This window comes from Sciurus vulgaris (genome assembly GCF_902686455.1).
Source record: "Sciurus vulgaris genome assembly, chromosome: 4".
Classification (NCBI taxonomy): domain Eukaryota; kingdom Metazoa; phylum Chordata; class Mammalia; order Rodentia; family Sciuridae; genus Sciurus; species Sciurus vulgaris.
This window is the reverse complement of record NC_136464.1, coordinates 155,688,661-155,705,983: the sequence shown is the minus strand read 5'-3', so window position 1 is coordinate 155,705,983 and position 17,323 is coordinate 155,688,661. Positions and strand designations below refer to the sequence as shown.

General features: G+C 37.1%; 1 protein-coding gene and 1 long non-coding RNA gene across 8 annotated transcripts in view; one reads left to right on the top strand and one right to left on the bottom strand.

Moving 5' to 3' along the window:
* Positions 1-707: 707 nt before the first annotated feature.
* Positions 708-4,549, bottom strand: LOC306659701. The gene is made up of 3 exons (XR_013763388.1): positions 4,294-4,549; positions 3,664-4,120; positions 708-1,794 (listed from the first exon to the last, which is right to left on the bottom strand). It is a non-coding gene; the product is annotated as an uncharacterized lncRNA (long non-coding RNA).
* A 306-nt stretch (positions 4,550-4,855) lies between these two features.
* Positions 4,856-17,323, top strand: part of NBEA (neurobeachin) — a 660,252-nt gene continuing 647,784 nt past the window's right edge. For 4 of the 7 annotated variants that reach the window (XM_079137359.1, XM_079137361.1, XM_079137360.1 and 1 more), the window contains exon 1: positions 4,857-5,263. In XM_079137359.1, the coding sequence (XP_078993485.1) occupies positions 4,970-5,263 (294 nt within the window). In that variant the 5' untranslated portion in view covers positions 4,857-4,969. Of the gene's footprint in view, positions 5,264-17,323 lie in introns of all 7 variants that reach the window. The other 3 variants (XM_079137358.1, XM_079137357.1, XM_079137362.1) reach the window with 2 other exon arrangements.

The window sequence follows — 17,323 nt, the reverse complement described above, 5'->3', positions numbered from 1 at the left end:
ATGTACATGTGTATGTATACATACAATCAACTCAACTTTTCAAAAAAGTACCGTTACCAAGGATGTGTCTTGACATTTCCCATTCTGTTTCTATTCTATTTCATTTTTTAAAATCCCGCTGTTTGTAATTCACTAAATCAATACCACAATTTTTTAAAAATGAGTTGATTTGAACTGGAACTTTGCTAGAACTACTGAGCTGTTTTTATCCTGTTCAATCAAATATAAGAATAAAAATGTAGAAGGAAGGGTCTCAAGTTTACAGAATAAGACAACGAATTATTTGGAAGATGTATTCAGGATTAAGAAACTTTTAGCATATGATTTTTTTTTTTTTTTTTTTGTGGTGATGGGGATTGCTGGGTATCCAGGGCCTTGTGCTTGAGAGGGAAGCACTATACCGACTAAGCTATATACCCAACCCAAGGGTGATGAAGTTTAAATAGAAAATTAAATAGGTAATTTGAATAAAATAAAATTGAATTTGAAATAGACATATACAGTTTTGTACTTTATATCTTAAAAGACACATGTAAAGGTACATATTAGAGACAGGCTGTCAATGAAAAGCAACATGTCTAGAAACAAAACAAAACAAAACTAACAAAACAAAACAAAAATCTTGCCTTGTCAGCTTGATAAAAATTTCAACATGTGAGGGGAATGGAACTAAAATTATCTGAGAACCTAGTACATGCCAAACATGAATCATTACTACATTACACGAATCATTAGTATCATGCTGCTGCAAAACCCCAAACCAAACCAAATAAATCAAATTTGATTTGGGGTTGCATCAATGGGAGTTGTACTTCTAAAGGTTAAGGTTGATGGAGGAGTTTCCTTCTGTTTTATACTTGTCCAACCCATGAAGAATTTGAAGTATTCCATTCAGATAAAGTTTAGGGAAAAGTGAGAAACTTGTTCTTTAAAGAACAGGTGACAGGAATAGGAATAATTACTTTGTACTACTACTTTTATCCATTCATTTTTAGGCATATTTATCACATGTAAATTACAAACTGGGTATGTTAGATTCTGAAAACACAAAAATAACTATTAGAGGGTCTGTCCCTACAGTCTGAAAGACAGTTGTTTGCCAGTTGTTTCACATTAGGTACCTTTAGATGTTTTAAGCCTAGGAAATAGTATTATCATATTCACACTGGATTGGTGTTTTAGTCAGTTTTTTCGCTGCTGTGATGAAAAGACCCAACCAGAACAACAGTACAGGAGGAAAAGCTGATTTGGGGGCTCACAGTTGCAGAGGTCTCAATCCACAGACAACAAGCTCCATTCCTTGGGGCTTGAGATGAGGCAGAATATCATGGCAGAAAAGTGTAGAGGAGCGAAGCAGCTCACATGGTGATCAGGAAGCAGAGAAAGAGAGAGAGACTCCACTCTTCATAACAAAATATAAGCCCTGTAGCCGTGCACCCAGTGAACCACTTCCTCCAGCTACACTCCTCCTGCCTCTAGTTACCACTTAGTTAATCCCATCAGGGATTAATTCACTGATTACGTTAAGGCTATCATTCAATCATTTCTCCTCCAAACCTTCTTACATTTTCTCACATGTGAGCTTTTGGGAGCCACCTCATATCCAGACCAAACAACTGGGTAAACTGAGGCTTTGAAGCTCAGTCATTTGTTCAAGGTTGCACATAGAAGTGGGTGGTGGAACTGGAATCCAGACCCAGGTTCTGTTGAATCTGGAGCATGCATTCTCAAACCAATGTGAAACATGGCCTCTTAAAACTCAGATTCATGGCTTCTTATCTTTGAAGAGCTGTCCTTTGGAAGTAAGACTATGAAAAAATGTATACAAAATTTATAATCACCACACAACATATTTTTAATCTAGAGATTTAAAAGTGAGTATTTTAGGGGTTGGGGTAGTGGCTCAGTGGTAGCACACTCGCCTAGCATGTGTGAGGCCCTGGGTTTGATCCTTGGCACCACATAAAAATAAAGATATTGTGTCCACCTACAACTAAAAAAAGAACACTTTAGGTCACCTTTATTATTATAGAACTATCTTTTATTTTAAAATACTGTGAACGTAAATGCTAAGTTATTTGTACATTTGTAGGGAAATTGGCTTTGTAGGTCAAAAGGAAACAGCTCTACTGTCCTTTTTAAAAATCTTATGCTTTGGGAGATAGTATCAAAAACATTACTGTGAAGTTATAAAGATGTTATAATTATGTCTATAGGTTACTCAACACACATTGTGCCAGTATACTAAGGATACAAAGGACACATTTTACTTCATGTTAGCTGATGAGTTGAAATTATTTCATTGAATTCTCAGTTTCCTATGGGGTAGGTATTACCATCTCTGTTTAAGGAAAGAACACAATAAAGTTCAAATATCTTGAGTAGACTGCACAGGTGGTAAGTTATGGGTGTGATTCAAAGCCCCATACACTTTCCACAGTTCCATTCTGCCTGTGAGGAGCTGACAGTGTACTGGAGTATACTTTAATTGGTAAGTTTCTTTAAAAGTTTCTGAAATTGAATTAAATATGCAAAAGAGGTGACTTTCCCCTACTTTGTAGGGATATCCTCTTTACCCTGTTCCTTATCTCCACTAATAAAAATGAACAAACAGGAAAAACAACCACAATGCACACAGGTTGTGTCTAAGAAACAAAACAGGGAAAATTAAAACAGAAATGTTAAAATGATGTTAAGCTATTCATTCAGAAAGGAAATAGAAATTTCAGGTTGTCACTGTCAATGCACTCATACAAGAAGTCTAAAAATAGCAAGAGGTAGAACCTGCTTCTCTATTTATCTATCACCTAGATGCACAGTGGGGCATAAAAACATAGTGTGATAACCTTTCAGATTGGATTTATATAGGTAAAAAAGATATATAATTTGCAAATGAAATACAGTTTTCATAGGAGATGACACTTACCTGGGACAGATTAAAATGCTGTAGATATAAACATTACAGGATTTTTCAAGTCACACTATTTAGACATGTCTCGTACATTTCTCATGTTAACAGTTTAAATTTCACTGCAATTTAATTTAAATAAACAAACTGATGACTTAATTTCTTTTAGAAACGTCACTTAACTATTTTAATAATTTGATCACTTCAGTGCAAATTTAAACAATTATACAACCAGGAAATAATCCTAACCTCTGTTTTTGAGAAACTTTTTCATAACCTGTGGCACTTTGGAATTTTTCCATGTGCCCAGAGCCAATTAAATATGATTAATGACAACTGGATTATGATAGATTTGTATATTGACTTTTTTCCACTTGAGATGACAATTAAAATGATTTGAATACACCTCAAGATACCTAATAATTTCTGGTGGCTTGTAATATATTTTTATTGAAAAAAGTCATGAAATATTAAAGAAAATTGCATTCTTCATTTCTGAGAAGAAACTAGCTGTCATGCTTATTTAGTTTTAATTCAATGCCAGAGGCAAGATAACTGTGCACATGTTAATTTAAAAGAAAAATAAAATACTCTCCCCCCTTTTTTTGCTTCGGTGGCTGTGCAGATACCGAAATCTACTTTCCTTACCGATCAAGGCTGGCAGTAAGAATCACTCATATTTTTATATAATTTAAAAACTCCTCTGAACCGTACACGCCCATGAAAAAGGTAGGCATCATTAATTGGCATCATACCTGAGGATCGTTAGGGATTTTTAAAGTGTGGGATTTGTTGCTCCCAACAAAGACCGCACCATATCACAGAATGCTGGCTTTTTTAGGCCGAGACATGAGTTCAAGAGCTGTTTGTTGTTTAGGGCTCTTTCCAGAGAGGATCACTGTTTGACAAGTTCTATTTTAAGTCGCGCCTGTGTGTGCAGGTGTCAGGCTCTTTCATGGTTGTAGAAAAAGACTCAATACATTCCGTCTGTATCCTTCCCGCGGCAATGCAGGCTCGACCCTCCCGGTGTGTTTGCTTCTGCTTTGCCAGCCACTTTTCCTTTAGGAAATTCCAGGGAGAGTAGGCGGACAGGACTGCAGGAAGGGCAAAGAGGTGCAGAAAGAGGTCGCCTGCCACTCCCCTACCTTACAAAGCACGTGGCACTGGCAGCAGCAGCGGCTGGATGCAACGACGAAGATGATGAACCTCCTCCTTGCAAGAAGATAGAGGGAAAGAGGTGGTGGCAGTGAAGGCAAAACACGCACACTGTGTCCTTCCCCATAGGGAGAATCCACCCTCAGGGGAACAAACACCAGGAAGCCACCACCCGCCCCGCCTCTGCCCGCTGGCCCGTGTCTGGCAACCGTCCCCACGCACCTGCTCACCTGTCTATCCGTTCAGGGAGCCTGGGGGAGGGATGAGGGGTGTCGGGGTGGGTGGGTGGAAAGAGAAGGAGGGCCGGGCAAAAGAGGGGGTGCAGCGAGGGCTCCGCCCCCGGAGGCTCTGCGCAGGCGCGGTGGCCGCTACCGCAGGCAGGGGGCGGCAACATGGCGGAGTGAGCGGCGGCGTCGGGGCTTCACAACAACAGTGGCGCTCGTAGCAGCGGCGGCAGCAGCGTCAATAGCGTCGGCCACAGCCTGAGCTTCAGCACCGGCCAGCGCCGCGACCAGCTGCTGGCGCCCCAGGGTTGTTCGGAGCGGCGGCAGCATCTCCGCGGGGGGCGGGCCGGGCCGGACGGACCGGGAGGGGGAGAGAGAGCAGGCAGCGGCGGCGGCAGCGGCGGCAGCGGCACAGCTGCTGGGCGGGCACTGCCGCTCGCCGGGCAGCGGTTAGCGGCGCCGCCACCGCCGGGAATCGGGCTGAGAATCCCTCACCGCCTCCGCCGGCGAGGGCGCCGGAGCGGGCCGGGCTGAAGCACAGGCGGGGAGCGGGCCCGGCGCCGCGGCGCTGGTGGATGCTGGGGCTCCGAGGCGACGGCCGGGGGGCGGGGGCCGAGGCAGGTATAACGGTACCGGCGGAGGCAGCGCGGCTGCTCTGCTCTTCTCCCCAGGAGGGGGCCCAATGGCGAGCGAGAAGCCGGGCCCGGGCCCGGGGCTCGAGCCTCAGCCCGTGGGGCTCATCGCCGTCGGGGCCGGAGGCGGAGGCGGCGGGGGCAGCGGCGGTGGCGGCATCGCCGGCAGCGGGATGGGGGAGCTGAGAGGGGCGTCCGGCTCCGGCTCGGTGGTGCTCCCCGCGGGGATGATTAACCCCTCGGTGCCGATCCGCAACATCCGGATGAAATTCGCAGTGTTGATTGGACTCATACAGGTCGGAGAGGTCAGCAACAGGGACATCGTGGAGACGGTGCTCAACCTGGTAAGGGAAAAGGCGTGCTCTCGCTCTGCTCCCCAACCCCCATAGCCTCGGTCCCCAGCGCCTCTGGCCCCCACCCCCCACCCCAGGTCACACACGCAGCGCGTCCCTGGGAGCACAGCTCGTTCAGCCGGTATTGCCCAGCGGGTGACCTGCCTGCGCGCTGCCAAAGCCACGCCACCTCCCTCCTCTCTTTTGGTCCTCTCCTGCCACCTGAGCGCAGTGTCCAACTTAACACCGCTTCTTATCACTTCTCATGACTATAAGTAAAATCGGTCCTTGCCGGGAAGGTTTTGGGTCGACTTTAGAGTTTAGTTAGGGTGTGAGGAGGCCTCTGGTTCTCTGGGGTTCTTTCTCCTGCACTCTTTAATTGCCCGTGCTGTTGCTCTCTGAGGATGACAGCCTTGCCCCTGGAGCCTAAATTCCCCGGTGCTACTGAAATGTGAGAAGCGCATTAGCTCCAACTTGAACAGCTGGGGTGTGATGTTTTCGAGGGAGGAGAAAAATGATGCAGTTTTGCATCTGTCTTTAAATATATTCCAAGGCAATGATGTAGTGTGTTGTACCAGCATCCACCCCCACCCCCATCTCTTAGGCAGTCTTCCCTTTTTTGTAACATTGCCCTGAATATGCTGATCTCTTAGTATTTTGTGTGTGTGCACATAAGCTTTAAAATGTGAGGGCACCAAATCATACAGGTTGGTTTCTGTGGTTGCCTTTAGGAGCGTGGCATGTGGATAAAGACTAAAGGAAAGATGTTAATGCAGCCCCAGGTTTTGGTTTCTTTCATGATAAGAAAGAGTTACTGCAGAACTGTGTATGACTTAATGTTTTGCGCTATGTACAGAGAGGCTAAGAAGCGTTCAAGATGACAGGGGAAGAAAGAGGAAGATACAAGGAGAGGAGAATCATAAATAGAGCATCATTAAGAGTAGTTCATTTTCAGTGCTTTGTAAATGCAATTTTCGCTGCAGCAAAGCTTTTTAAACAGTTTCCTCTGCAATATCTGGTCTTTGACATACTGTGAGGTTGGGTTTTGGAAGGCAAGGTGTAAATCAGAAGCAATCAGTTGAGCATTGTATTTGGTGTGGAGTCACAGGAACATAAAAATATGCTTGCCAGGGGATTTTATAACACCCATGCAGTATGATTTTTCAGCTAAGCAATTATTTTTATTTGATGTATTGGAAAACTGAAAGAAAGCTGCAGCTATGGCAGGAGTGCCCTGAGACATGGATTAGATAACGTCTATGGTTTATGAACCTATTAAATTCGTAGAAAAGTTGAAGCTGTTTTCTTTTTTCTTTTCGCTAGTGTGTCAAGTCAAAGATAGGCAGTTATCTGTCTTTGTTATATTTATTGCTGTTTAAATAGAAAACATCTACTTTTGTGTACCCTTCAGATAAATCACAGTAAAAAGTCATTGTAAGTTTGGGAGAATGTCTTCCCATTGATATGACCAATTCTTTTTGAAATAACTAATAGACATATGGTTTTCTTGGGAATTTTAGTTTAACTAGCTGCAAATAGGGGGTCAGTACTTTTTTTTTTTTTTTTTTTTTTTTTTTGAAGAGAGAATCTCAAAAATATGGTAGTATATTAGCTGGTACTGTATATCTGTTTAAAGAAACATTTCAAGTTTGTTTCCCACAGTCTTTGTCTAACCATTATTTTTACTTTAGATGATGTGATACTTAGTACATTTTAATCTGATAAGAGGCAGTAGAGCTTTCACAAACTGGACACATTTGAATGCAGTTGGGACTCTGCAGCAGTAGTCATGTATGCTAGGTCAGTATTTAACAGATGGGTCTTTTAGATACATAGTAGAAGGGAGGGACATGTTTCTCTTGAGGTAAAAAGAAATTTAGCTCTTCAGTGCAATAAAAATCTACTGTGAAGTATGTAAACATTATTTTAGAGATTAAGTTTATTATTAAGCTTAGAGTCCTTAGGGTAATACTGAAATGGTATATCCTCCAATCCACTTAGGACCTTGTACCTCATTGATTTTTGGAATAAAAAAGTTAGGTTTACATTTTCTTTGTACATATTTAAAGAATGCAATCACTTTTTAAATGGAAACTTTTGGGACAAAGATTAAATGACAAAAGGGATTGCTTATTATTAAGTTGTTAATTATATCAGTTATTGAATATGAATTAGTCATTTGAAGTATAATATTTCTTGAATGGTAGGTTTAGAGCTTTATTGTTCCAAAACACTCATGATGTAAATATCATGTGAAAATTTAAGCTGACTCTCAAAAAAATACTTGGAAATCATGGACACTTAAAAAATAATTATGAAAACTTAATTCTATTTCATAAGTAATAAAATTGATAAAATTTGTTTAAGTGATTTGCTAGAGGTTGGGGGCCTCTTGAAATGAGTTTTTAAAAATTTTATTCTTAATTTAAATGTTAAAGAAAATTACAGTGCTCTGTGTGACAATAAGGAAAGAACTAATTGAACTTCAAAACATTTTAAAAAAATTTTTACTTTAAACAATATTCTTGTCATAGTCACCTTTGTCAAAATATATTTCTTTTTTCCTGTTCATTCTTCCTATACAGTATGAGAAATATGAGAATACTAATGTTTATTATTTTGAGTAATATTTTATACTTGCCTTTCTCCCAAGGTTAAAAGTTTTACAGAGTCAAGTTTAACTATGCAGTAAAGTATAGGACTTCTCCAACACAACTGTGGCTGGAATTTTTGTTTTTGTTTGCCAAAGGTAGATATCCATTTGTATTACTCAAGTGGATTAGAGGAGTTTGGTGAAGAATCACTCATGTAATGAGAAATAAAATGAATGATTTAATTGTAGATACATATATTTCATATAATTTTAGGATAGTGGACTTAAAACATTCATTTATGGGGTGGATATATCAGGAAGATGAGCAAATTAGTTTGTAAGTAATGTTACAATAAGAGTATATCATCAAGGATTTTGCATTGTAGTTTTACCAGTAAAAGAAACTAATCATCAACAAACTGACTTCAGGAAGAATTATTAAATGTGACTTTGTAAGAGAGTTAAACTATATTAGAGAGATTTTGTTGGTTGGTTCTCTATTGTAAAGCAGGCACACTACTTAAATCTATTGCTTCCTTTGTAAACATACTTGACAAATGTTTATATACAGTTTCTCCTTGAAGTAAATGCTATATAAATATCATGTTATCTTTGTTTATAATGTGGAAGTTTGTTTTTATCGCTGGTTTTAATATAAATGTGATTTTTAAGAAAAGATTAAATAGAGGACTAATATTTACTTAATGAAAGAATTCACAGTAGGGTATTTTGAATAGTCATCTTATACAGTATAGTTCTATAATTATAGAATTTCATTTAATTTTATAATTATGGAATTTAACTATAGACTTGTTTTTTCATGAATTACTGAATTAATGAGTTTTTCATGAATTTGTAGATTTTTTTCATGAATTACTGTGAGATATATCATTGTGTATTTATTTGCAGAAAATGGTATTTCCTCTAATTTAATTTTTGGAATTTTAAGTGGCATACTGTTTACTGTCTTGAAAGTTTAACAAGATGCTTTGAGGGGATTTTGTGGTCTATTAATTTCCTTTCCTCTTGGCATATGGATCATGGTATTTTGTCAAAAGGGAGAGTTTAAGTTATGTTTTGTACTTGAATGTGACAGTAACTCTTCTTCCTTACAGTGGTTTCATTTGCACTTTGATCATTATTATTTTTATTTTAATGGTATTTAGAACATCACAAACAAAAGATATGTTTTGCTTTTGAATTTACTTAAAAATATGTAGTTGAATCTTAGGTAGAATCATGGTGGTCCTTAATACTTAGGAAACCACACTTATTTATATCAAAAGAAGTTTCTGTATTTGGATTTTGTTGACATGCTTTTCATATTAACTTTTATATTCTTGCTATTGAGTATGGAAAATTAAACGTGTAAGTATTGGAAATTTAAATATCTTAAAAGAGTTTTGAGATTTTTCACAGAAATATTAACTTAGTCATATGATAACACTGAAGCAGAAAATATTCTAAAGCCTGTCTGTGATTAAATTATATTAATGTTAAATAGTGTCAGATTTTGGTATAGACTATGCTATTAATTAAAAGTACCTCAAGGTTCTCTCTTCTTTTGCTATATTTTTCCCAAGTGGTATAAAAAAATCACTGGGTCTAGCAGACCCAGCCCCATTTTTGTGTACTAGTGTAGCTGTAGTATATTCAATCATCTGCATGTTTTACTGTTTACTTAAACAGTTTTTATGCATCACTTGCAAATGTTTTTCACTTTGTGCCTGTTCTTCTGATACTTCATGCACTATCAGTCTTTCTCTTTTGTATTACACATCGCTCTCTACTGTTAGTTATTTTTATTCCTTTCTCATCCTAGCCTGTGAATTCCATGAGGGCAGAAGCTGATCTTTTATTTATTTTTTGTATTTCTGACCCTTGAGTAATTTCAATAAGGGCAGTATTAGGCAGTAATAATAGGACCAGTTTTTAAAAATTATGTTCAACAGTAGGGTCTGTATCCTGGATCCTAAAATAAATTAAAGTCATATAAATTTAATGTGTTGCTTAGCCCTAAAACTAAGCGTGTTGAATATGTATGTGTTATCTAATATACATATCTATGTAGGTACTACTTCATATGTAAATGTTATTTTTAATTGACATCTGTGAATAAATAAAAATTTGATAAAAAAATTTCAGTAGGGATTGGGATTGTGGCTCAGTGGTAGAGTACTCGCCTAGAATGCATGAGGCACTGGGTTTGATCCTCAGCACTGCATGAAAAATAAAATAAAGGTACTGCGTCCACCCACAACTAAAATAAGTAAATAAATAAATATATAAATATATGTGTGTATGTATATATATAGTCTATATATATGTGTGAACTTTTCAGTAAACCCATACGTATGATCAAATACAAGATGTAACAAAGATCATGTTATTAAAATATTTATTATGCATTGAATAGAAATTTAAAAAATATTGTTAGCATGTCATATTACTCAGAGCATGAACATCTCTTATTTTTGGCAGTCTATCATACATTCTCTGTTTTTGTAATGGTACCTCATCTCCTGTTCTTAGTTCAGCTGCTTTAGGTGGGTTGACTCCAAAAACCTACCTTCACGAGTGACTAGATTCAGTGATTGGTTTAGGGATTAACATTCAACAAGAGGTGCCCAGAGTCAATTCAGGACTTGTACTGGAACTCCACCTGTTGGGGATGCTGAACACCTAGAGTCTGTGGTTGTAGTGCCTGCCTTAAAATTTGGGCAAGTGGGAATCCAAGAAAGAAATGGCTTCTTGATCCTATTATAGGAGCACAGGAAATCTGTGCCTGTATTGTCTTCTAATAGTTAAATGCTCTTTTAAAAAATATATTATGTTGTTAGCTAATTTCAAATCAGTTGAAGTTGGGTCGTTGTAACTCTTAAATGAAAAGAGTAGCCACTAGCATAGAATTAGTATCTGGAAATTAGACATTAAAAGAAACAGAGCTTAAATGCTGAAATGGAGTTCAAGGCATTGAGGACTTTGCTGTTCCTTAGGAGTTCATTTTCAGAAATATAGAGCAACTTCTTAAAATGTCACCTATGTTATTTTTGCTCATGGAACCACCACTGAGGATAGAATTTTAGCAATGGTGAAATCTTTGATTATGTCTTCTAAGAGAGAACAATTAATTTTGGTCCAAACTGGCATGCCTGAGAGCAGAGTAAGGAAAATGTAGTCTTTTCAAGAGAGGCCCTTTCTGCCTATAGCTGCCTATACAAGATAGAAGAGAATCAGAATGTCAAGAGGCTTGTAGGTTGGCTGAGTGTGGTGGCTCACTTCTGTAATTCCTGTAACTTCGGAGCCCGAGGCAGGAGGATCACAAGTAAAAAGCCAGTTTCATCAACTGGGTGTGACCCTGTCTCAAAATAAAAATATAAAAAAGAGTTTGGGGATGTGGCTCAGTGGTTAGGCACCCCTGGGTTCAATCTCTGGTACCAAAAAAAAAAAAAGTTTATGGGTTAGAAAGTCCATTTTTTAAACCCTTGCCAAAGCTTTAAGAGAAAATATTTAAATTAGGTAAAGTTCTGTTTTATAAGCTTCTTAAAAGTACCTCTCAGTCCCCAGATCAAAGTTATAATCCAATAGTAAAGAGCTCTAAACTGGGGAACAAGCCATAAGATAGCTGTGCCCCCTCACCCAGCTTCTTGTTTCACATTGCTTCAAGGACGATTATTAAGCTGAGGTTTAAGAGTGCTGGGAGAAGGCCTGTTGCTGAGAGACTGAAACTTTTAAGCTGGTATACCTAAACTGGTATACTGCATTTCTACAGGATCTGTTGTTTTGGTGGTTAATTCAGCTCATTGACTGAAGTAGATTGACTAAAAGCTTACTATGGTTTTAGGGAAGCTGTACTCCAGAAGAAACCTCAAACCTGGTAAAGAGAAGCTTGTGTTCTTCTAAGGTAGTTCTAACTTCTTGAGGCTTCATTAAGAGAAACGTGCTGTTAAAGCATGGTAGCCTCCACTTATTAGCGATATCATTCGTCCTTTGGCTTTTTGAGATTGGCTTATCTCACTTAGCATGATATTCTCCAATTTCATCCATTTGCCTGCAAATGCCATAATTTTATCATTCTTTATGGCTGAGTAATATTCCATTGTATATATATACCACAGTTTCTTTATCCACTCATCAATTGAAGGGCATCTAGGTTGGTTCCACAGTCTGGCTATTGTGAATTGAGCAGCTATGAACATTGATGTGGCTGTATCTCTGTAGTATGCTGATTTTAAGTCCTTTGGGTATAGGCCAAATGGGGGGGAGGGAAGGGTTAGTGTTAGGGTTGGAGTTAGGGTTAGGGAGGGGGGCAAGTATGGAGGAAGGAAGTACTGTATAGAGGGAAAAGAGGGGTGGGAGGGGTGGGGGGAAGGGAAAAATAACAGAATGAATCAAACAACATTATTCTATGTAAATTTATGATTACACAAATGGTATGCCTTTACGCCATGTACAAACAGAGAAACAACGTGTATCCCATTTGTTTACAATAAAAAAAAAAAAAAGCATGGTAGTCTCTGGAAGGGAAATCTGTGGTCATGGAGAATAATGGAAAAGTGAGCTCATCTGTAATAGTAGGACTGAATGCTTCCAAAATTGACTGACTATGTAACTTTTACCAGAATTCGGAATTCTTGTTATTCTTGACCATGGACTGTGCTTTGAATTGGTGACCATAGTTTGATTTACCTTCTCCACTCTTCTAAGTGGGAGTGATTATTGTCATTATTTGTTTTTCTTTTACCATTGTATGTTAGTTATAAGAGGGATAGTTAAATTTATTTTGTTGCTATATATTATCAGATATGAAGTACCACCAAGAAAAATATACATTTGGATCTGATTAAGAATAATGTTAATAATACAGAAATTTCAAACTTGTAGCTGGATGCAGTAACTTGACATTGTAACTACCCCCAGCCCCACCCCCACCCTGCCCCCATCTCATGGTGAGATAATGAGTACCATTTTCTGTTGTGGCTAAGATGGTAACATTGTTAAACATGGGTATTTAAAAATTATATGTATAGAAAGAAATGAATGTAAGAGGTGAATGGCAGCCAATGGTTATATGTTACAGATATTAATTGTTACACTTTCTAGCATCCATTCTTCCTGCTGTTAACAGTTCTAGATACATGTCTGGCAGGGGGTCATCCCTTCTCCATTTTTCATTTTATAGTTTGAGACTTTCCTTGCTCAGACACAGAAATTTACCCTTGGCTCATCAGTAACAGGTATTGGTTATAAAATTTAGCTATACTTTTTAGATAGCTTGATAATTTCTTTCATTCTGCTGGAGAAAGAAAGAGGTGCTTTCACTGGGGTTGCTAAAAAACATTAGTATGTAGGTCTAGAGTTGACTGGCAGTCTGCCATGACGAAGGCAGCATCTGCTTGAGAGACACCTGGAGCCAAGAGATGGATGGTTGATGGCATCTTCAGAACCCCTCAAGTCAGTTTATCTTCAGACTGAATTAAGGCATTACATTTCCTATTTTGCTTAAGCCAGTTTGAGTGCTCTTCCTATCCATTGTGCCTCAAAGATTTCTAATATTCTAAATTAAAATTTAAAAAAACTTAGATATTCAGTGTATAGGACACATCATAAAAAATTAACTTTTTAAAGGACTTGATACATTTCAAGAAAGAAGAAATATATATGTGGTTAATATCAGATATTCACCTTTACTCAGTAAGAACATAAGGTAATATCATGAAAAAGAAATGATTTAAAATAAATAATCATTGTTAGCTGGGGAATGCTAAAATAATCATAAATGCTATTGTTGGGTATGTTAAATGTTATTTATCTGTCTGTATCAAGAACTTTGAAGAGGTGCTCTCACTAATCTTTAGATTTTGAGGCTAAGGAGAAATTACCTGTGGATAGGTATGAGAGTTAAATGTAGTTTTATGATAAAAATAATTGACAACATTTTATATATTCAACAATAAGGAAAAGTTAAATAAATTGTTTTGCATCTGTGTTACAGAATGGCATGCAGCTATTAAAACTTTCTGTGCCCCAGTTACCCTACATATAAAATGGGGATATCTACCTTGTGAAGTGATTTTTGCAGATTGAGTGAATAGGTATGAGGTGCTTGGTATATAGCTAACTTTATTTAGTACTTAACTATTGTTTTTTTTATTTATATCTTAGTCCTGAGAATCATCTGATCATAAAAAAATAATAACCTGAGTAAAACTATGAGGTGTCCTGTGTTAGTTTAGAGTACCTGAGCCTTGTGAACCTATTAGGAACAGGAGTGCATCTCAGATCTCACCCTTCCTGATCTTCTGAGAAGCATGGGAGATACGTTGTGAATCCCACATAGTCTTTAGTAGTCCTTGTGGTAGTTTTCCTCATTTCCTTGTTTGGGTGAGGAGGGTGGAAAACAGGGAGAGGGATAGGTGTAAGGTAAAAAGAGTTCCTTTGCCTGAAATCTGCTACATCTCTTCCTTCCCTCACATGGGTGAATCTTGCATATAGATGTAGTAGGACATGAATGGAGATTTTAAACAAATAATACCTCCCTTTGGGAGTATTTGCTTAAATATTTAGAAGACTACTTGAGTAATAACTCTAAGGAGCAAGTTAGAAGATTAAACACTATTTCATAATCAGTTTGTATTATAAAGTAATGTTAGACTATATTTTAATGACTTTTAAGCATTTACCGTGCACTTCTGAAATAACCCCATTTTATAAATATCATTCCTTCATTACAGCTAGATTCAGAAACTTAAGGCTGCAAGGAATGTGAGGAAGTAGACAAGGTTATTTAGGTACTGACTAGCAGAGCTGTGACTCATACCTTTCAGTTTTCAAAGCTAGGGTTCTTTCCCATTGCTAAACAAAATATAGATACTTAGATACTTCCCCAAAGGCAGCATTGTATGAAGAGATGACATTGGAAGGAGAGGAACTAGCCAGCCTCAGTAAGATGATTCTGTGGTTGGGAATGCTTCCTATACAGGACTTAGGACAAGCTGTTCAGATCAAATAAAAATGAATGCAAGACAGTTGAATGGATTTGTACAGAAGTGACTCAGTAAGAACTATACTGCGAGCTTTTGAGTTTTGGGGAAGTAATTGACTATACAATACTATACATGATAACTGACTTTGAATTTTATGAGGTAAAATGATGCTTTAGATAGTATTTGAGTGCTGAAGAAATAGCTCGTTTGGTTGAGTGCTCTCCTAGCATGTGCAAAGGCCACGGTTTGAATTCCCTGCATCTCAGGGAAAAAAAAAAATACATAGTATTTGAAATCAGACTATATGTTCTGATTATATTACTATATCACATAAAATCATGTTATATTTAGGATATAATATATAACATTATTTTAGCTTATGCATTAATATATTACATAAAATAGATTTGAGTGATTTTCTTGTTCTGTGGTGGTGGTAATTATGTGAAACATCACATATATACTTGTTTGACTAAAACAAACTATAGGAGGAATTATACAAGGGTCTGGGTAATAAAATTTCCAATAATCGTGATTCCTCTCAGTTTATTAAAGTAGAGCAAATATTAATTAATATAAAATTTTATGGGAGTATAAGTGTTTAGATATTTCTATCTTTAGTAAATACTTTCATCTACTGAGAGAAATAACCTGCAATTGAGTTAAAGTTAAGATTAAAGGAGATATAAATATCTCTACTGTTACTAAAGACTTTTTCAAATCTGGAAGAGAATTGACATTTATAGATTGGACTTGGATTTATCTTTTATGTTTTGAATACTTTCTTCCAACTCCTTTGAAGTAAATGGGGATTTACTTTAAAGTGTGGTTGAGGTTAAGGGGCTTGTCTAATGTGTAATGCTGTTTAGTTGCAGAGGTGACACTCAGTCAGAGCTTCCATTTTCAAGTGTCTTGCTATTTCAAATATACCATTACTTTTGATAATGGTGCTTAAATTCTTGTGTTAGGCACTATATTAAGCATTTGACATACATCATCTCATTTAAGCATTTTTTTTGCTATTTTTATTCTTTTTAGTTATACATTACAATAGAATCTACTTTTATATATTTTTACAAACATTGGATATGTCTTATTCTAATTAGGATCCCATTCTTGTGCATGTACATGATGGTGAGATTCACTGTGGTCTATTCATATGTGTACATAGGAAAGTTATGTCAGATTCATTCAGCTGTCTTTCCTATTCCTGTCATTTAAGCATCTTGATCTGGGATATAAAATCTTCAATGAAAAATAAAAAGTCATTGTCTTTCCAAGTTAAGTGAAGTCTACTATGTTAAAAGAGAAGCATTTTCACTTCTAAACATACACATATTTTGTTATAAAATGTAGAAGTATTTCAGTTATTTCTATAATTCTATATTTTCTGTAATTCTTTATAACTTGTTCACCCTTTTATAACCTTTGAATTTAAGTATTTAAGATATTTCTTTAAACTTCAGTAGGAGTTAATGCTTATTATAAAATAAAAATGTTTATTGTATTATAGTGTTCTGAGTGTTACCTGTTAAATAATTACTACCCTTCTTCAGTTATCACAATCTTTGATCTTTTATCTAAAAAATTGCTGCTTATTTCAAGACCCAGCCCTTAACCTCAATTTAAGTGAATCTTTTTTGATATTTACCCCAAAACTGTACCTACTTCCCCATACGTTTTATACATTTTAATTGTCACACTACCCTAGAGACACTGAATCTATTGAGAATCAGATTATTACCTTTCCTTGCTATCATGATAGCATCATGTATCATAGAGTCATAGTATCAGATAATGTAGTGTCTGGCATCTTGTGGTGGTGCTTAGTGAACTGTTTCCTGGGTATTTTCTTCACCTTTGATGTAGTTTTTGTCATATCTTGCTTGGATACAGAACTTTTCTTTTCAGGTTATGTTGATTCTTCTAATTTCTGTTTGCTACTTGCTTTAGCATTTCAGTTTTTTATTTTTCGGGTAGGGGAATGATAGAGACATATAGATGTATATATGCGTGGTTCATGTTTTAAAGAAAGTTTTCTGAATATTTGAAATGGGTTAGGAGTCATGTTGTCCCCAGATCCTACTCTTATTACTTGCATGGATGAGGAAATTAACGACGAGGCAGGCTAAGATTCTACAGTTTTTCACAGACTAGAAATTAATACCTAGATTCCCTGACTCAGCTCCGTCCAGCATCCCTTTTGTTTTATTTTGGTGACTATAGTTCTACTTTGCTTCAGCTTATTTGGGGTTCTGATAAGTTATAACTTTAATAAAGAAACAAGCTTTTTTACTTGAACAGTATCAGAATACTAGAGTGATTGGTCAGTCATTTATTGAATAACCTTGTATTCTTTTGCCATAGTCAAGATTCTCATTGACTATCTAAAATGAATTTCATAATCCTTACCTTCAAATAACTTAAAGTTCAACATAGGAAATAGGAGACTAAGCAAATAAATTACAGTAGTATAAAGTAATATTGCAAAGA